Source organism: Schistocerca cancellata, chromosome 1 (assembly GCF_023864275.1).
Source record: "Schistocerca cancellata isolate TAMUIC-IGC-003103 chromosome 1, iqSchCanc2.1, whole genome shotgun sequence".
In the NCBI taxonomy this organism is placed as follows: domain Eukaryota; kingdom Metazoa; phylum Arthropoda; class Insecta; order Orthoptera; family Acrididae; genus Schistocerca; species Schistocerca cancellata.
In genome coordinates, this window is record NC_064626.1 from 519,314,298 (window position 1) to 519,336,790 (window position 22,493).

The 22,493-nt window shown below is 40.6% G+C and overlaps 1 protein-coding gene across 2 annotated transcripts in view; it reads left to right on the forward strand.

Annotated features, from left to right (window-relative positions):
- Positions 1-22,493, forward strand: part of LOC126178807 (neurofibromin) — a 474,179-nt gene that overhangs the window by 310,175 nt on the left and 141,511 nt on the right. For both annotated transcript variants that reach the window (XM_049924560.1, XM_049924561.1), the window contains one exon: positions 5,074-5,214. In XM_049924560.1, the coding sequence (XP_049780517.1) occupies positions 5,074-5,214 (141 nt within the window). The remainder of the gene's footprint in view (positions 1-5,073; positions 5,215-22,493) is intronic.

The following is a 22,493-nucleotide window of genomic DNA, read 5'->3' on the forward strand; positions in this document are numbered from 1 at the left end:
CATAAACATTCAGTTTCCTGTTAGGTTGTTGGCTCAATTTATTTTTTCTTTCTTTTTCTTATTTGCATATACGCTCTGCTAATAGCATTTAATCTTCTCTCCATACACAAAATTCTATTAATTATTTGGATCCTCTTTATTGCTCTAAAGATCTGTGTGATTTACATCCCTCTTTATCATGGCACTAGACCGTATTTTCTATGCCTTTACCCTATTTGCTGCGGACTTCAATGTCCTTTGCATATTGTAGCCCTTTGAAGGTCTGTGCTTGTAGAAGAAAGTTGTTGTAAAAAATTTCCTTTATTCAATTCAATATCATTTATTTTCACTTTGGTCATAAATGTTTCAGTGCCCTGTCTGTTGCATTCATTGGGTTGCTATTTACTTCCTGTAAAAATCATGAAGAAATAACCATTTTTGAAATATTTGTGAAACGAGGTATAAAACTAATTCCAAATGACATATTATGTTTGTCATTGTCATTGTAACAAACATTTTAGTGTTAAACTATACAAAATTTCCATCTGCTTTAAATGTTTACAAATCTTAAGGCTACAAAACATTTTTAATCAAATCAGAATAAAACATTTGACAGACAACATACTTAACAATACCTACTATCTTGTTTTGATCAAAAAACAGAAAATCCACCACCAAATGAAAACAAAAGCTGGAATGTTAAAATTAAAAGGTCTATTAAAAAAAAAAAAAGTGTGGTGGGGGGGGGGGGGGGGGGGGGGAATCCCCAGCTTCCAAATTTTGAATAGTTTTTCTCCTTTAGTGTCTATGTGTCAGTGTGTTCATGTCTGTTATTATTGTTTAGAATATGTTGAGTGCAGTCTTTCAAAAGGAAAGGAATGTGATACATGCATCATACGGGAAATTAAACAAAATACACTGCACTGAGGTGACAAAAGCCATGAGATAGCAATGTGCACATATGCAGATGGTAGTAGTATCATGTGTACGGGGTATAAAAGGGCAATACATTGTCGGAGCTGTCATTTGTACTCATATGAAGAGGTTTCCGAAATGATTATGGCCGCACGACTGGAATCAACACACTTTCAGCGCAGAATGATAGTTGGAGCAAGGGGCATGGGACATTCCATTTCAGAAATAGTTAGGTTATTCAATATTCCGAGATCCATAGTGTCAAGTTTCTGCCAAGGGTACCAAATTTCAGGCATTACCTCTCACCACAGTCAATGCAGTGGCCAACGGCCTTCGCTTAACGAGCGAGAGCACCAGCGTTTCTGTAGAGTAGTCAGTGCTAACAGAAAAAAAACACTATGCAAAATAACCACAGAAATCAATGTGGGATGTATGGCTGTGTCTGTTGGGACAGTGTGGTGAAATTTGGCACTAATGGGCTGTGGCAGCAGACGATCAAAGCGAGTGCCTCTGCTAACAGCACATCACCTACAAAGCCTCTCCTGTGTTCGTGACTGTTTCAGTTGAACCATAGACAACTGGAAAACCACAACCTGATCAGATGAGTCTCAATTTCAGTTTGTAAGAGCTGGTGGTAGGGTTTGAGTGAGGCACAGACTCCATAAAGCTATGGACCCAAGTTGTCAACAAGGCTCAGTGCAAGCTGATTGTGGCTCCATAATGATGTACACTGTATTTAGTTTAATGTACTGGATCCTCTGATACAACTGAACCGATCGCTGACTGGAAATGGTTATGTTTGGTGCTTGGAGACCATTTGCAGCCACTCGTGGGCTTCATGTTCTGAAACAATGATGGAATTTTAATTGATGACAGTGCACCATGTCACCGGGCCACAATTGTTTGTGGTTGGTCTGAAGAACATTCTAGATGATTTGAGTGAATAATTTAGCCACCCAGATGCCCTTCCACGAATTCCGTCGTACAGTTACGGGGCGTAATTGAGAGGTCAGTTTGTGCACAAAATCCTGCAGCAGCAACACTTTAATAAATATTGACAGCTATAGAGGCAGCATGGCTCAGTATTCCTGCAGTGGACTTCCAGTGACTTGTTGAGCCCATGCCACATTGATTTGCTCCACTATGCTGTACAAAAAAAGATCTGGCACAATATTAGGAGATATCCTTTGACTTTTGTCACCTCAGTGTAATTCATCATTGACTGACAGATAGAAGGAGGAGCCAGGAAACAGGGTTTCAGATGGTGCTTGCTGTTGTGTCTTTTGGCTGCTGCTTCAAAGAAATAAGACAGAGATGAAAGAACCATCACAGTATTATAAAATTGTTAAGGCTTTTGTGGCCACTTGTTGAAAAACTGCCTGTTGGCTTCTGTCTCGGATTCTTTGGCTGACATTCGTGTGATGATTTTTCTGACGTTTCACCTGCACAAGTGGCTGGCTTCGACCTCCATTGCTGGTCGTGAACTGGAGCCGAGCTCACTGCCGCAGGCTATATGTACGTGGCATGCCAACGTCCAAGAGCTTCTCCGTGGTCATTTGTGGTGCGGTTCCCTTGTTGCTACCTGCAATGGTCATTCGCTGGAGCACCAGAAGCCAGGATCCATTTACCCTGAGGCTTTCTTCTTTCTTGTTGAAGCTATCTTGTGTTTGTGTATTTCTACAGCTTCTCTGGACTAGTGGGTGTGATAGCTCTTCTCTACAGCCAGAACTTCTGTGTCAGTGAATTGTACAATGGGAAGGGTCTCACACAGCACTTGGTCTGCCGCGGCCAATTCCTCCACCTGCCCGGAGTTTACATTCTGTGATCCTGGTGTTGACTAATCATCCTGTCATTCCAACACAAACTTTTCTGCAGGTGCATGGTATGTGGTATATTCCCAACGTGTGGTATATTCCCAACATTGCAAGTGGGTCTCTTTTTCTCCTTTGCCAAATGTCGTATTTGCATGTTTCCGACACATCAAGCACATTGGTGTGGCCATTCCGAACTTTCCTTGTGAAAGAGCAGAGGAAATGCGCACTGAAACAGCCAGGATATTGCGCCAAGCAAAACAACCGGCTTGCAACCTGAAGAAAGGAGAGATGCAAGCTGTCATGGATCTTAACTCTGACAAGAGTATATTGGTATTGCCTGCCATTAAGGGAAATGCGGCTGATGTAATGAAGACTGAAGACTGCGAGAAGAAGATCAGGGACGTATTAGAACTGACGATGTACTGGAAACTAAGCGCAGATCCAATGCAGCGTATCACATGGAATATAAATTGACTAATCAAGGCATCTTCTCTGCCCGCAGACATACAGAAGAATGTGAGCAACACAGAAGCCCTACCACCTCACCTGTATGGATTACCAGAGAGCCATAAGATTAAAGTTCCACTAAGGCTGATTGATAGCACTCCTGGCTCACCAATGTATAACCTGCCAAAATGCTTAGCCCCTCTGCTCCAGCCGCACTTGCGGAAGACTGACACATTCATAAAGGGCTCAGAACATTTAATTGAGAAGCTGAAGAAACTAAAACTTGCACTAAGCAACGTCCTGATCAGCTTTGATGTTGTTTCATTGCTTATGAAAGTGGCACTCAGGGACTCTCTGGAGCACATTGATTCAATTTTGCTGCAAGACATCAACGAGCTCTTCATGGGTGTTTCACCATGAGCTATTTCATGTGGAATGGAAACTTCTAAAGTCAGCTGGAAGGCATTGCTGTGGTTAGTCCTCTTAGTCCAGTTGTGGCCAACTTCTTCATGGAACATTTTGAAGCACAGGCACTGGACTTGACTCCTTGTAAACCTAAGGTGTGGTACAGATATATTGATGATACCTTCTTTGTTTGGATCCATGATGAGGAACAGCTCATTGACTTCTAAGTTACCAGAACAGTCCCAAAGCTAACATAAAATTTACCTTGGAAGTAGAAAAGAACAAAAAACCTCCATTTCTAGATGTGCTGGTCACTAGGGGTGGTGAAAATCTGGGACGCAATGTGTATCAAAAACTGACACACATGGACCTGCACAAAGTGTCAAATGACCACCTGAGCCAGAAAAGAGGCATGATTAATTCGCCCATAACATGAGCAAGACGAATATGTGAGCCACAACACCTCAGATGCAAAATGCAACTTGTGGAAACTGTTCTGAGGAGCAATGGGTACTCCACAAGTTATATTAGAAGTATAACAGAGTCAAACACTCGGCAAAGTGACACATCAGAAAAAGAAATGTCAGTTGTGGCCTACCTGCCATACATTCTCAGAGTAACAGACAGAATCAGCTGTATGCTTCGCAAACACGGAGTAATGAGAATTTACAACTGACAGAGAAGATCAAAAAGTGTCTCAGATCAGCAAAGGAGAAAAGGGACCCACTTGAATTTTGGGAATATACAGCATGCGGAAAAGTTTATGTTTATGTTGAAATGATTGCATGATCAACCAACAACAGGGTCACAGAACATAAATGACATTGCAGGATGGTGCATGTTGAGAAATTGGTCATGGCAGAGCGTGTGCTGTGTGAGAACGACCACATTGTAAATTTCGCCGACGCGGAAGTTCTGGCTGTAGAGTAGAGCTATCACACCCACTTGTTCAGGAAATACACAAACACGAGAATAGCATCAACAAGAAAAAATAAAGCCTCAAGGTAAGCAGATCTTGGCGTCCCGTGCTGCAGCGAACGACCATTGCAGATAGCAAGAGGAGAACCGTACCAGAAATGACCACAGAAAAGCCCTCGGACTTTGGCGCACCAGGTCCATATAGTCTGTGGCTGTGAGCTAAGTTCCAGTTCACCACCAGCAATGGAGGGTAAAGCTTGACAATTCCAGCCACTCGTGCAGGTGAAATGTCAGAAAAATCATCACATGAATGTCGGCTGAAGAACCTGAGACAGAAGCCAACAGGCAGTTTGTCATCACAGTATTGTTACAAAAGTTGCAAATTTTGGCATTTTAGCACAGTTTGTGACAAAGTTTATTTTAAATGTAGGTTTTTACTATCTGTACAGTTCCCCTTACTTAATGAATATAGAACTGAAAATGTTCATGCTCAGCTTTGAATTTAATCATTAATTGTCATATATGAACCTGATTTATTTTAAGAATTTTTGACTACATGTCCTTCGTATCATCTCAAGGCTTTTCTTGATTGCAGGAATCTCCAATACACAGAGCACTATTCTGGGTGGGCATATCTGTTCTTCAGTTGGATGAAGTCACTCTATATGCATCAGGGCTTGCCCTTCTTGAGCAGAATCTTCATACATTGGAATCACAGGGAATCTTTGATGAAAAGGTAAACTTTCTTAAAGAACAGTGGAACAGTTTATTTACATTTTTGTAATCTTTTTTGCTTACTTCCTTCCCCTCTTCCTATGAATCACTACATTCTTCATTGTAGTAAGAAATCGTGCTTCCTAACAGCAGAAAACACAGGCATCAAAATCATGTAAAATGTAGTGTTTATCTTGAAAGGTCCTTCATGTGGCAAAAGAGAGAGACCAAAGATAGATAAAATGAAACAAAAAAAGCCCTGGCCAAGGAAGACACAGTAGTATGGATCAAAGGAGGAGGAATCTCCAGTAGAACGCCAGCAGTAGATGATATAAGGATGGTTTCATAAGGCTGGTAAACAAGTAATGTGTGTTTGTAAGCAGCTCACCTTATTTCTTGAAATAGTCTCCTTTGAGGGATATGCACATGATCCGCGATCTTCCACATCTTTCATCGCATCAGAAAAATAGATTCTGTCAGACTCTGCAAAATACTCATTGACTGCAACTATCACTTTTTAATTTGATGACAATTTCTTCCCAGCAAGCCAAAGTTTCAAGTTATGGAACAGGAAGAAGTCATTGGTGCTACATCTGGTCAATAGTGTAGATGAGGAACCAATTCAGAACCCAGTTCATGCACTTTTGCCACTGTTATCATTTATATGTGGGATGCTGCATTATCGTGGTAAAAGAGCACTTTTTTGTGTGCCGGTATCGGTCTTTTTCAGCCAATACAAGTTTCAAACAATCCAACACTGAAGTATGATAGGGTCCCATTATGGTTCTGCCTTTTCCAAGTAATATGTGAGAATCATTCCTTGGGAACCCTACAAAACAGTGGCCGTTTTCTTATCAGCTTACAAAAAGTTCATTGCCTTCTTTGGTGGACTTCCAACAGCCTTTGTCCATTGTTTTGGCTGCCAGTTTGACTCTGGGATGTAATGATGGATACAAGTTTCTTCAACCATCACAAAAGGTCACAAAAGTCTTGCAGATTGTGATAAAACATGTTGTGGTGGATGTACTTTTGTTCGACTGAGAGCAACCATGGCATCCACCGGGCACATAGCTGAAGTATCAGTTCTTCATGCAGTATGTTATGCGCTGTGCTCACTTGATGTGCCTACAGTCTCAGCAATCTCACACATTTTTGTTCAGCAGTCTTGCATTATCATATCATGGATTTTGTCAACAGTTTCCTTTATGGTGACCTCATTTGTACTCCTGGAGCATACCTCATCTTTGGTGCTTGCCCCACCACGTTTATATTAATTAATCGAAAAGTAAATGGTTTCCAGTGATGGTGCAGAGTCCACTTGAACTTCTTCCAGGTATGTTTTGATTTGTGCGGCAGTCCAACCCCTCAAATCAAAATGTTTAATAACAGTGCAAAACTTGGTTTTCTCCATTTTCAATTGCAGTTGACCCACTGACCAATTCAGACAGCTGTTAACAATGAACTGTATGCTGCACATTGTTGAAATTTTTTATGTGAGCCTCGGAATAATCAAGCTTTCCAGTTGTGAAGGCACAACAAAAATGTTCCATTCTTTATTGAAAGTTTGCAAGACTTATCAAACCACTCTTGTGTATGGAACTGAGGAGCTAGAATGGCAGAGAGTGCATTCAACCAATCAAAGATAAAGAAAGGATAGACTAAATAGTAGAATTCAGAGACAAAAATGCACAGCAGGTGTAGTACATCAAGAGAACCAACAAAGCATAGAAGACAAGCCAGAATTAAAAAATAATGAAAAATATAAATTTGTTGTTCTGAATACTAAGCAGCATAATTTCAGCTCATTTATATGTAAATATAAACTATCAAAAGGAAAATTCACCTTGTCTCTGTGTAATTTTAAAGTAATGTATGGTATTAAACACAGGCTTGCATCTGAAGAGATCTGGTTCTACAAAAATTTTACTTGAAAGTGGTTCTCTTCATAAGCAAGCTGCTTGTTGTTGTATGCTGCTTTATTATTAACATGTGATGGGATAGTGCGTTCAAATCATGTGAAATGTACTGAAGCTACATCAAAGCAACAGCCTTCAGGCACCCACGTAGTAGAAGAAAATCATGTAAGTACTGCGCACATTCTGATGAATTGGTAGTATCCACAATCTTCAGCAGGACACTGTAACTTTTTGAAATTTTGTTTGGTGACAGGAAGTAGGGAGAATTTCCACAAAGAAATCAATATTAGGTTTATTAATAAAATTTTGGAATTATTTAACAGGTAAAATGATCCTGTTGAAATTTCAGGAGTATAGGAAAAAAGACACTGACATAAAACTTTTGGCTTTTAATTGGCCTGTCTGCAATTTGACATGTCATCTTCACGGTAAGTAGCAATCTGTCTTTTCCTATATTGTTGATATTCCTGTTAGAATTTCCATGGACTCACTAAAATAATCATAGTTTGTAATATTTTATTAGGGAAATTAGTGTGTGTTCTGAATCACATTATTTTTCTTTCTATATATATATATATATATATATATATATATATATATATATAATAGAAGGAAACATTCCACGAAGGAAAAATATATACCTAAAAACAAAGATGATGTGACTTACCAAATGAAAGTGCTGGCAGGTCGACAGACACACAAACTAACACAAACATACACACAAAATTCAAGCTTTCGCAACAAACTGTTGCCTCGTCGGGAAAGAGGGAAGGAGAAGGAAAGACAAAAGGATATGAATTTTAAGGGAGAGGGTAAGGAGTCATTCCAGTCCCGGGAGCGGAAAGACTTACCTTATGGGGAAAAAAGGACGGGTATACACTCGCACACACACACATATCCATCCACACATATACAGACACAAGCAGACATATTTAAAGGTCTTTAAATATGTCTGCTTGTGTCTGTATATGTGTGGATGGATATGTGTGTGTGTGCGAGGGTATACCCGTCCTTTTTTCCCCATAAGGTAAGTCTTTCCGCTCCCGGGACTGGAATGACTCCTTACCCTCTCCCTTAAAACCCACATCCTTTCGTCTTTCCCTCTCCTTCCCTCTTTCCTGATGAGGCAACAGTTTGTTGCGAAAGCTTGAATTTTGTGTGTATGTTTGTGTTAGTTTGTGTGTCTGTCGACCTGCCAGCACTTTCATTTGGTAAGTCACATTATATATATATATATATATATATATATATATATATATATATATATATATATATATATATATATAAAGAAAGATGATGAGACTTACCCAACAACTCTTTGCCTTTACAAATGTCTGCTTGTGTCTGTGTATGTGTGGATGGATATGTGTGTGTGTGCGAGTGTAAACCTGTCCTTTTTTCCCCCTAAGGTAAGTCTTTCCGCTCCAGGGATTGGAATGACTCCTTACCCTCTCCCTTAAAACCCAATCCTTTTGTCTTTCCTTCTCCTTCCCTCTTTCCTGACGAGGCAACCGTTGGTTGCGAAAGCTAGAGTTTTGTGTGTATGTTTGTGTTTATTTGTGTGTCTATCGACCTGCCAGCGCTTTTGTTGGGTAAGTCTCATCATCTTTCTTTTTAAATATATTTTTCCCACGTGGAATGTTTCCCTCTATTATATATATATATATATATATATATATATATATATATATATATATATATATATATATATACTTAAAAACAAAGATGATGTGACTTACCAAATGAAAGTGCTGGCAGGTCGACAGACACACAAACGAACACAAACATATACACAAAATTCAAGCTTTCGCAACAAACTGTTGCCTCATCAGGAAAGAGGGAAGGAGAGGGAAAGACGAAAGGATGTGGGTTTTAAGGGAGAGGGTAAGGAGTCATTCCAGTCCCGGGAGCGGAAAGACTTACCTTAGGGGGAAAAAAGGACGGGTATACACTCGCACACACACACATATCAATCCACACATATACAGACACAAGCAGACATATTTAAAGACAAAGAGTTTGGGCAGTAAATATATATATATATATATATATATATATATATATATATATATATATATAAAGAAAGATGATGAGACTTACCAAACAAAAGCGCTGGCAGGTCGATAGACACACAAACAAACACAAACATACACACAAAATTCTAGCTTTCGCAACCAACGGTTGCCTCGTCGGGAAAGAGGGAAGGAGAAGGAAAGACAAAAGGATATGAATTTTAAGGGAGAGGGTAAGGAGTCATTCCAATCCCGGGAGCGGAAAGACTTACCTTAGGGAGAAAAAAGGACAGGTATACACTTGCACACACACACATATCCATCCACACATACACAGACACAAGCAGACAATATATATATATATATATCCCTCAAAGCTACCCATATATATATATATATATATATGGGTAGCTTTGAGGGATGAAGTAGTGAAGGCAGCAGAGGACCAAGTAGGTAAAAACACGAGGGCTAGTAGAAATTCTTGGGTAACAGAAGAAATATTGAATTTAATTGATGAAAGGAGAAAATATAAAAATGCAGTAAATGAAGCAGGCAAAAAGGAAAACAAACGTCTCAGAAATGAGATCGACAGGAAGTGCAAAATGGCTAAGCAGGCATGGCTAGAGGACAAATGTAAGGATGTAGAGGTTTATCTCACTAGGGGTAAGATAGATACTGCCTACAGGAAAATTAAAGAGACTTTTGGAGATAAGAGAACCACTTGTATGAACATCAAGAGCTCAGATGGAAACCCAGTGCTAAGCAAAGAAGGGAAAGCAGAAAGGTGGAAGGAGTATATAGAGGGTCTATACAAGGGTGATGTACTTGAGGACAATATTATGGAAATGGAAGAGGATGTAGATGAAGATGAAATGGGAGATACGATACTGCGTGAAGAGTTTGACAGAGCACTGAAAGACCTAAGTCAAAACAAGGCCCCCGGAGTAGACAACATTCCATTGGAACTACTGACGGCCTTGGGAGAGCCAGTCCTGACAAAACTCTACCATCTGGTGAGCAAGATGTATGAAACAGGCGAAATACCGTCAGACTTCAAGAAGAATATAATAATTCCAATCCCAAAGAAAGCAGGTGTTGACAGATGTGAAAATTACCGAACAATCAGTTTAATAAGCCACAGCTGCAAAATACTAACATGAATTCTTTACAAACGAATGGAAAAACTAGTAGAAGCCGACCTCGGGGAAGATCAGTTTGGATTCCGTAGAAACACTGGAACACGTGAGGCAATACTGACCTTACGACGTATCTTAGAAGAAAGATTAAGGAAAGACAAACCTACATTTCTAACATTCATAGACTTAGAGAAAGCTTTTGACAATGTTGACTGGAATACTCTCTTTCAAATTCTAAAGGTGGCAGGGGTAAAATACAGGGAGCGAAAGGCTATTTACAATTTGTACAGAAAACAGATGGCAGTTATAAGAGTCGAGGGACATGAAAGGGAAGCAGTGGTTGGGAAGGGAGTAAGACAGGGTTGTAGCCTCTCCCCGATGTTATTCAATCTGTATATTGAGCAAGCAGTAAAGGAAACAAAAGAAAAATTCGGAGTAGGTATTAATATCCATGGAGAAGAAATAAAAACTTTGAGGTTCGCCGATGACATTGTAATTCTGTCAGAGACAGCAAAGAACTTGGAAGAACAGTTGAATGGAATGAACAGTGTCTTGAAAGGAGGATATAAGATGAACATCAACAAAAGCAAAACAAGGATAATGGAATGTAGTCGAATTAAGTCGGGTGATGTTGAGGGAATTAGATTAGGAAATGAGACACTTAAAGTAGTAAAGGAGTTTTGCTATTTGGGGAGCAAAATAACTGATGATGGTCGAAGTAGAGAGGATATAAAATGTAGACTGGCAATGGCAAGGAAAGCATTTCTGAAGAAGAGAAATTTGTTAATATCGAGTATAGATTTAAGTGTCAGGAAGTCATTTCTGAAAGTATTTGTATGGAGTGTAGCCATGTATGGAAGTGAAACATGGACGGTAAATAGTTTGGACAAGAAGAGAATACAAGCTTTCAAAATGTGGTGCTACAGAAGAATGCTGAAGATTAGATGGGTAGATCACATAACTAATGAGGAAGTATTGAATAGGATTGGGGAGAAGAGAAGTTTGTGGCACAACTTGACTAGAAGAAGGGATCGGTTGGTAGGACATGTTCTGAGGCATCAAGGGATCACCAATTTAGTATTGGAGGGCAGCGTGGAGGGTAAAAATCGTAGGGGGGGACCAAGAGATGAATACACTAAGCAGATTCAGAAGGATGTAGGTTGCAGTAGGTACTGGGAGATGAAGAAGCTTGCACAGGATAGAGTAGCATGGAGAGCTGCATCAAACCAGTCTCAGGACTGAAGACCACAACAACAACATATATACCTAAAAACAAAGATGATGTGACTTACCAAATGAAAGTGCTGGCAGGTCGACAGACACACAAACGAACACAAACATACACACAAAATTCAAGCTTTCGCAACAAACTGTTGCCTCATCAGGAAAGAGGGAAACATTCCACGTGGAAAAAATATATCTAAAAGGAAAGATGATGAGACTTACCAAACAAAAGCGCTGGCAGGTCGATAGACACACAAACAAACACAAACATACACACAAAATTCAAGCTTTCGCAACAAACTGTTGCCTCATCAGGAAAGAGGGAAGGAGAGGGAAAGACGAAAGGATGTGGGTTTTAAGGGAGAGGGTAAGGAGTCATTCCAGTCCCGGGAGCGGAAAGACTTACCTTAGGGGGAAAAAAGGACAGGTATACACTCGCACACACACACATATCCATCCACACATATACAGACACAAGCAGACATATTTAAAGACAAAGAGTTTGGGCAGAGATGTCAGTCGAGGCAGAAGTGCAGAGGCAAAGATGTTGTTGAATGACAGGTGAGGTATGAGTGGCGGCAACTTGAAATTAGCAGAGATTGAGGCCTGGTGGATAATGGGAAGAGAGGATATATTGAAGTGCAAGTTCCCATCTCCGGAGTTCGGATAGGTTGGTGTTAGTGGGAAGTATCCAGATAACCCGGACAGTGTAACACTGCGACAAGATGTGCTGGCCGTGCACTTTACTCTTTGCCTTTACAAATGTCTGCTTGTGTCTGTGTATGTGCGGATGGATATGTGTGTGTGTGTGTGCGAGTGTATACCTGTCCTTTTTTCCCCCTAAGGTAAGTCTTTCCACTCCTGGGATTGGAATGACTTCTAACCCTCTCCCTTAAAACCCACATCCTTTCGTCTTTCCCTCTCCTTCCCTCTTTCCTGACGAAGCAACCGTTGGTTGCGAAAGCTTGAATTTTGTGTGTATGTTTGTGTTTGTTTGTGTGTCTATCGACCTGCCAGCACTTTCGTTTGGTAAGTCACATCATCTTTGTTTTTAGATATATTTTTCCCACGTGGAATGTTTCACTCTATTTTCATTTCTGACAGAGAAGCCAAATACAAGTTTCAAAGATTTAGCTTTCATAAAACATTTCCTCCCCACAGCGGTTGAGTTTCCAAAGCCACTGAAATACACAGAGATGTCAAATAGCAATTTTTCTTAGATTTGTCTTTCTTAAATACTGATTTATTTTCAAAAACAATTTTCATCCACTGTTTCACCCCCATATAGGTTAAATTTCCAAAAATGCTGGAACACAGATGTCTTTATTTCTGACCAAGACACCAAACACGAATTTTCGTTGGTCTAGGCTAAAAATTGCCTTAACAGTGATGTATTTTCAAAAAACCTTTCTTCCCCTATTTTACCGCCTTAGGGATGGAATTTCAAAAAACCCTTTATAAACCAAGCCTATGGTATAAACAACACTGTCTGCAAGTTTCAAGATTCTATCCTTAGTGATTTGGGCTGGGTGATAATGAGTCAGTGAGTCAGTCAGTCGAGACATTACCTTTTATATATTGAGATTGAAACTTGGTGAATTCCTGTACACTAGAGTACACAACTACACTCTGACACTAGGCAAGAAGGTCAAGTCAGCATTTTGTCCTGTGTTATGGTTATGCAAATCACAATTTGCTTGAAATTAATTTTTATTATCTGCAACAGGGACCATTAATGAGTGAATGTGTTGGGTGGAGAGAGTAAAAATTTCAAGAACCTTAAAGAGAGACTTGCAAGATGGGCAGTTTTCTGCTTTGGAGAATATTCTTACTGCTCACTTCTGCTCAATAGATACTTTAATAACTTTATCAAACGATGGAAAATCCAGGATGGAATTAACAATATTATGAAGAGGAAAGTTACTACCCTTCATGTAGTGTGAAGAGAGCTATGCGAGAGGCGTTCAATGAATTCGAAAGTAAAATTCTATGTACTGACTTGGCAGAAAATCCTAAGAAATTTTGGTCTTATGTCAAAGCGGTAGGTGGATCAAAACAAAATGTCCAGACACTCTGTGACCAAAATGGTACTGAAACAGAGGATGACAGACTAAAGGCCGAGATACTAAATGTCTTTTTCCAAAGTTGTTTCACAGAGGAAGATTGCACTGTAGTTCCTTCTCTAGATTGTCGCACAGATGACAAAATGGTAGATATCGAAATAGACGACAGAGGGATAGAGAAACAATTAAAATCGCTCAAAAGAGGAAAGGCCTCTGGACCTGATGGGATACCAGTTCAATTTTACACAGAGTACGCGAAGGAACTTGCCCCCCTTCTTGCAGCGGTGTACCGTAGGTCTCTAGAAGAGCGTAGCGTTCCAAAGGATTGGAAAAGGGCACAGGTCATCCCCGTTTTCAAGAAGGGACGTCGAACAGATGTGCAGAACTATAGACCTATATCTCTAACGTCGATCAGTTGTAGAATTTTGGAACACGTATTGTGTTCGAGTATAATGACTTTTCTGGAGACTAGAAATCTACTCTGTAGGAATCAGCATGGGTTTCGAAAAAGACGGTCATGTGAAACCCAGCTCGCGCTATTCGTCCACGAGACTCAGAGGGCCATAGACACGGGTTCACAGGTAGATGCCGTGTTTCTTGACTTCCGCAAGGCGTTCGATACAGTTCCCCACAGTCGTTTATTGAACAAAGTAAGAGCATATGGACTATCAGACCAATTGTGTGATTGGATTGAGGAGTTCCTAGATAACAGGACGCAGCATGTTATTCTCAATGGAAAGAAGTCTTCCGAAGTAAGAGTAATTTCAGGTGTGCCGCAGGGGAGTGTCATAGGACCGTTGCTGTTCGCAATATACATAAATGACCTGGTGGATGACATCGGAGGTTCACTGAGGCTTTTTGCAGATGATGCTGTGGTGTATCGAGAGGTTGTAACAATGGAAAATTGTACTGAAATGCAGGAGGATCTGCAGCGAATTGACGCATGGTGCAGGGAATGGCAACTGAATCTCAATGTAGACAAGTGTAATGTGCTGCGAATACACAGAAAGATAGATCCTTTATCATTTAGCTACAAAATAGCAGGTCAGCAACTGGAAGCAGTTAATACCATAAATTATCTGGGAGTACGCATTAGGAGTGATTTAAAATGGAATGATCATATAATGTTGATTGTCGGTAAAGCAGATGCCAGACTGAGATTCATTGGAAGAATCCTAAGGAAATGCAATCCGAAAACAAAGGAAGTAGGTTACAGTACGCTTGTTCGCCCACTGCTTGAATACTGCTCAGCAGTGTGGGATCCGTACCAGATAGGGTTGATACAAGACATAGAGAAGATCCAACGGAGAGCAGCGTGCTTCGTTACAGGATCATTTAGTAATCGCGAAAGCGTTACGGAGATGATAGATAAACTCCAGTGGAAGACTCTGCAGGAGAGACGATCAGTAGCTCGGTACGGGCTTTTGTCAAAGTTTTGAGAACATACCTTCACCGAAGAGTCAAGCAGTATATTGCTCCCTCCTACGTATATCTCGCGAAGAGACCATGAGGATAAAATCAGAGAGATTAGAGCCCACACAGAGGCATACCGACAATCCTTCTTTCCACGAACAATACGAGACTGGAATAGAAGGGAGAACCGATAGAGGTACTGAAGGTACCCTCCGCCACACACCGTCAGGTGGCTTGCGGAGTATGGATGTAGATGTAGATGTAGATGTAGCGGAGTTGCTGAGTCGCAGCAGATGGGCACAATAAAAGGACTGTCACAAATATAGCTTTCAGCCAGTAAGGCCTTCATCAAAATTAGACGCCAGACACACACAAACACACACACATACATACACACACACACACACACACACACACACACACACACACTCCTCCCGACCTTGTCCAAAAACAAATCTCCCGTGACTTATCTTTCCAGTCTCCCACCACCTCACAAAGTCTCACTGTCCGGCCACAGAGGAGCATTCCCCTTGTAACTCAGTACCACCCAGGACTGGAGCATCTGAATTATATTCTCCGTCAGGGTTTCAACTACCGTATTTACTCGAATCTAAGCCGCACCTGAAAAATGAGACTCGAAATCAAGGAAAAAAAATTTTCCCGAATCTAAACCGCACCTGAAATTTGAGACTCGAAATTCAAGGAGAGAAACATATTGGTCCATTGTAATATGAGACACAATTTAGGTCGAACAAATGACGATACAGCTACAGTAGTGTGGTTTGAGTCGTAAGTTTAGCAGTTAAGCTTTACCAGGTAGCCATTGCTGTGCGTCAGGCGCTCCGTCCATATTTATACGGGTACCGGTACCCTTCCTTTTTCACGTGATTCATCTGGTTTGAATTGATTGCTTATTTTTCTTTGATGTTATATAACTGCTTTCTTTCTTTCTTTCTTTCTTTTTTTTTTTTTTTTTTTTCTTTTCTTTTTTTTTTTTTTTTTTTTTTTTTTTTTTTTTTTTTTAAAAAAAAAGAAGAGTATCAACAAGAACCAGATAATAGACTGTGTATGATAGATGATGTTCTGAATGAGAGTTCAGCAAAAATTTTTCTCCGTTTGAAAATCTTTGCACACGCCTCTTTAGTACATAACATTCTGCACAGAAATTAGTCATCTTAGATTTAAAAATCTAGTCAATTGCCGTGCTTTATTTCTGACTGTACCACTATTAGGCATAAGAATAATACGAATATGAACATGACATGATATGTACATTCTTCCGCGTTTGCTGTTGTCTCATCTAGTTTCGTAGTTTATTAGGCACACAGGATTTAAATGAAACAATACATGGCAAAATGTTTATATTTGTATTATTCTTATGGTGAAGAGAATACTGCATGTGATTCACAATTCATAAAAGTTACTATTAGCAACCATATCTTCTCACGTGTTGTTGTTGTTGTTGTCTTCAGTCCTGAGACTGGTTTGATGCAGCTCTCCATGCTACTCTATCCTGTGCAAGCTTCTTCATCTCCCAGTACCTACTGCAACCTACATCCTTCTGAATCTGCTTAGTGTATTCATTTCTTGGTCTCCCCCTACGTTTTTTACCCTCCACGCTGCCTTCCAATACTAAATTGGTGATCCCTTGATGCCTCAGAACATGTCCTACCAACCGATCCCTTCTTCTGGTCAAGTTATGCCACAAACTTCTCTTCTCCCCAATCCTATTCAATACTTCCTCATTAGTTATGTGATCTACCCATCCAATCTTCAACATTCTTCTGTAGCACCACATTTCAAAAGCTTCTATTCTCTTCTTGTCCAAACTATTTACCGTCCATGTTTCACTTCCATACATGGCTACACTCCATACAAATACTTTCAGAAATGACTTCCTGACACTTAAATCTATACTCGACGTTAGCAAATTTCTCTTCTTCAGAAACGCTTTTCTTGCCATTGCCAGTCTACATTTTATATCCTCTCTACTTCGACCATCATCAGTTATTTTGCTCCCCAAATAGCAAAACTCCTTTACTACTTTAAGTGTCTCATTTCCTAATCTAATACCCTCAACATCACCCGACTTAATTCAACTACATTCCATTATCCTCGTTTTGCTTTTGTTGATGTTCATCTTATATCCTCCCTTCAAGACACCATCCATTCCGTTCAACTGCTCTTCCAAGTCCTTTGCTGTCTCTGACAGAATTACAATGTCATCGGCGAACCTCAAAGTTTTTATTTCTTCTGCATGGATTTTAATACCTACTCTAAATTTTTCTTTTGTTTCCTTTACTGCTTGCTCAATATACAGATTCAATAACATTGGGGAGAGGCTGCAACCCTGCCTCACTCCCTTCCCAACCACTGCTTCCCTCTCATGCCCCTCGACTCTTATAACTGCCATCTGGTTTCTGTACAAATTGTAAATAGCCATTCGCTCCCTGTATTTTACCCCTGTCACCTTAAGAATTTGAAAGAGAGTATTCCAGTCAACATTGTCAAAAGCTTTCTCTAAGTCTACAAATGCTAGAAACGTAGGTTTGCCTTTCCTTAATCTTTCTTCTAAGATAAGTCGTAAGGTCAGTATTGCCTCACGTGTTCCAGTATTTCTACGGAATCCAAACTGATCTTCCCCGAGGTCGGCTTCTACTAGTTTTTCCATTCGTCTGTAAAGAATTCGTGTTAGTATTTTGCAGCTGTGGCTTATTAAACTGATTGTTCGGTAATTTTCACATCTGTCAACACCTGCTTTCTTTGGGATTGGAATGATTATATTCTTCTTGAAGTCTGAGGGTATTTCGGCTGTTTCATACATCTTGCTCACCAGATGGTAGAGTTTTGTCAGGACTGGCTCTCCCAAGGCCATTAGTAGTTCTACTGGTATGTTGTCTACTCCGGGGGCCTTGTTTCGACTCAGGTCTTTCAGTGCTCTGTCAAACTCTTCACGCAGTATCGTATCTCCCATTTCATCTTCATCTACATCCTCTTCCATTTCCATAATATTGTCCTCAAGTACATCGCCCTTGTATAGACCCTCTATATACTCCTTCCACCTTTCTGCTTTCCCTTCTTTGCTTAGCACTGGGTTTCCATCTGAGCTCTTGATGTTCATACACGTGGTTCTCTTATCTCCAAAGGTCTCTTTAATTTTCCTGTAGGCAGTATCTATCTTACCCCTAGTGAGATAAGCCTCTACATCCTTACATTTGTCCTCTAGCCATCCCTGCTTAGCCATTTTGCACTTCCTGTCGATCTCATTTTTGAGACGTTTGTATTCCTTTTTGCCTGCTTCTTTTACTGCACTTTTATATTTTCTCCTTTCATCAATTAAATTCAATATTTCTTCTGTTACCCAAGGATTTCTACTAGCCCTCGTCTTTTTACCTACTTGATCCTCTGCTGCCTTCACTACTTCATCCCTCAAAGCTACCCATTCTTCTTCTACTGTATTTCTTTCCCCCATTCCTGTCAATTGTTCCCTTATGCTCTCCCTGAAACTCTGTACAACCTCTGGTTCTTTCACTTTATCCAGGTCCCATCTCCTTAAATTCCCACCTTTTTGCAGTTTCTTCAGTTTTAATCTACAGGTCATAACCAATAGATTGTGGTCAGAGTCCACATCTGCCCCTGGAAATGTCTTACAATTTAAAACCTGGTTCCTAAATCTCTGTCTTACCATTATATAATCTATCTGATACCTTTTAGTATCTCCAGGGTTCTTCCATGTATACAACCTTCTATCATGATTCTTAAACCAAGTGTTAGCTATGATTAAGTTGTGCTCTGTGCAAAATTCTACCAGGCGGCTTCCTCTTTCATTTCTTAGCCCCAATCCATATTCACCTTCTACGTTTCCTTCTCTCCCTTTTCCTACACTCGAATTCCAGTCACCCATGACTATTAAATTTTCGTCTCCCTTCACTATCTGAATAATTTCTTTTATTTCATCATACATTTCTTCAATTTCTTCGTCATCTGCAGAGCTAGTTGGCATATAAACTTGTACTACTGTAGTAGGTGTGGGCTTCGTATCTATCTTGGCCACAATAATGCGTTCCCTATGCTGTTTGTAGTAGCTTACCCGCATTCCTATTTTCCTATTCATTATTAAACCTACTCCTGCATTACCCCTATTTGACTTTGTGTTTATAACCCTGTAGTCACCTGACCAGAAGTCTTGTTCCTCCTGCCACCGAACTTCACTAATTCCCACTATATCTAACTTCAACCTATCCATTTCCCTTTTTAAATTGTCTAACCTACCTGCCCGATTAAGGGATCTGACATTCCACGCTCCGATCCGTAGAACGCCAGTTTTCTTTCTCCTGATAACGACATCCTCTTGAGTAGTCCCCGCCCGGAGATCCGAATGGGGGACTATTTTACCTCCGGAATATTTTACCCAAGAAGACGCCATCATCATTTAATCATACAGTAAAGCTGCATGCCCTCGGGAAAAATTACGGCCGTAGTTTCCCCTTGCTTTCAGCCGTTCGCAGTACCAGCACAGCAAGGCCGTTTTGGTTATTGTTACAAGGCCAGATCAGTCAATCATCCAGACTGTTGCCCCTGCAACTACTGAAAAGGCTGCTGCCCCTCTTCAGGAACCACACGTTTGTCTGGCCTCTCAACAGATACCCCTCCGTTGTGGTTGTACCTACGGTACGGCTATCTGTATCACTGAGGCAAGCAAGCCTCCCCACCAACGGCAAGGTCCATGGTTCATGGGGGGGGGGTAAGAAAAAATTCAGAACGTAGAGTTGGCCATATTGACAAACATCCCGAACAGTCTTGCCAGTCGGATTTTCGTAGTACATTGAAATGCTGCTCCATTCGAAGATGAACAATACGGAATTTGTATTTACTTTGTTGGATAATGTATGAAAATGCAGTGGTTGAAACTCGGGGTGGAGAAAAAAAAACTCGTTTTCCACCTTTTTTTAAATTTATTTACTGGCGCAGAGGCTTTGGCGCCAGTATTTATCTTTTTGCCTGCAAAGCATGCCTGTGTACTGCCACATATATTCGACGGCAGAAGTTAGTTGTGGCGGCACCTACCAACATTTTTCAGAACTTCCTCTTACTTTGCACTCGATTCTAAGCTGCAGGCGGTTTTTTGGATTTCAAAAATCGGAAAAAAAGTGCGGCTTAGATTCGAGTAAATACGATACTTCTCATTGTGCCCTGAAACGAGAAATGACTTGCTACTATCCTTCACAGTCCTCCCACAGTGGTATTCTGTTGTCCACTGAACCTACACAATACAATCGTCCATCCCTACACAATACCTGCTCCCAACCCTTTACCTCATGGTTCATACCCCTGTAATAGGCCTAGATGCTAGACCTGTCCCATATATCCTCTGACCATCACCTACTCCAGTCCGGTCACAAACATCACCTATCCCATCAAAGGCAGGGCTACTTGTGAAACCAGTCATGTGATCTACATGCTGAGCTGCAACCACTGTGCTGAATTATATGTGAGCATGGCAACCAAGAAGCTGTCTGTCTGCATGAATGGCCACCAAGAAACAAGTGGACCACTCTGTTGCTGAGCAAGCTGCCAAATATGACATCCTTCATTTCAGTGACTGCTTCATAGCCTGTGCCATAAGGATCCTTCCCACAAACACCAACTTTTCTGAATTGTGCAGGTGGCAATTTTGCCTGCAATATATCCTACATTCCCACAACCTTCCTGGCCTAAAACTCCCTTAGCCATTGTCCTTTCCCATCCAGCTCCTTCTCTGTTCCCATTCCACCATCACACCCAATCTTTTTATTCCTCTCCTTTTCTGCTATCGCCCCCCTTTCCACCTCTCTGCTGCCTCCGTCTAACCTCCTGACTGCACATAGCTGCCCTGCTCTCCTTCCACCTTCTCCCTGTGCACTCCCCAACAGCACATCACTGTCCGTCACACCTACCCTTCTATTCCTCCCCCACCCCACCCCAGCCTCCTTCTTACCCCCACCCAGTCGTGTTACGCCCATCATGCACTTGTGCTGTCATTTATCTGAGACTGCAGTGATGTGTGCGTTGCATTTGTGTTAGTGTGTATCTGTGTGTGTTTGTCTGTCGTCTAATTTTGATGAAGGTCTTACTAACCGAAAGCTATATTTGTGACAGTTTTTTATTGTGCCTATCTGCGACTCACCATCTGTGCTTTAATTTCTTTAGATGCATTTTCCCAGAAATAATGCCATAAAACAATAGGTAGGGAAATTATTCGAAATAACCCAACCCTCTTGTATTCAGTTCATCACAACAAGATATTTGTAAGAGCACAACGGGTTGACCTGCACGTCTTGATTTATTTATCTTATTGTTGACTCCTTTTTAAATTGTTAGCCAGCTGGGCCCAAGGAATTTTACACAAAGTGTTTGATTTATTGTGTGACCAGTAATGTCTATGGTACAAGTAGGTCATTTTTATGTGCTTCTAATTATTTAAAATGAGTTTTTGTGAGATAAGACTTAAATGCTTTGCTGTGGACCAGTCATACGCCAGTCCACCTATCAGCAAACATTACAGTTTTTGAACTGCCCTGTACAGTCATTGATAGGTTATTGACACAGTTAGGAACAAAGTCAGATCCTGTTCTGATCCTTGTGTTCTCTTCTACTATTCTAGGGCCAATATTTCTGTAAGACAATTTGTTAATGTGAACCTCTGCTTTCTTTATTGAAGGTGAGATTCCATTAATGCAGAAAGGATGATTTGTTGCCACAACATTTTAATTTGAGAAGTAGAATTTTGTGCTCCACATAACAAAAGGCTTTTGTAAGTAACACAGTATGTATCAACAGAATAAATTTTCTTGCTTAACTTTGCCAGCAATTCATTTATGATGTTTTGTATGACTTCCTCTGGGTAGAATCCTGTATAGAAAGTGAGAGGCAGTTCATAAGTTATGCTCAGTTAAACTTCCGTCATAAGCCACTCCTTCAAACACTTCTGAAAAGTGATTTCCCTAAATCACTCCAGGCAAATGCCGGGATGGTTCCTCTGAAAGGGCACGGCCGACTTCCTTCCCAATCCTTCCCTTATCCGATGAGACCGATGACCACGCTGTCTGGTCTCCTTCCCCAAACCAACCAACCAACCAACTTCTGAAAAGGATGCAAGGAGTGAAATGTGTCTGTAATTAGACATCATTTGCTTAGCCATTGACTGATTATGGATATAGCTAAAGAGTAGCTCAATCAGGTCAGTGTAACACTTTAAACTCTATTAGAAACACAATCATAACCAGCAATATCACCATTTCTCAGTTACCTGATGACCTGGTAAACTCTTTAGGTTTTGTATTTTTTTAAACTCATGTCTGTTGTTAGAGCATGCTGAATATGCTGAGACAAATCAAATGCATGTGTAATTGGTTGTGTATTAGTAAGTATAGTATTTTCTGTCACTATGAGGAACTAATTGAAAAAGAAATGATTGTTTGGCATTGATGGCTGAGAGTGCCCACATGGGGACGTTCAGCCGTCGAGTTGCAAGTCTTTTCAGTTTGACACCGTATTG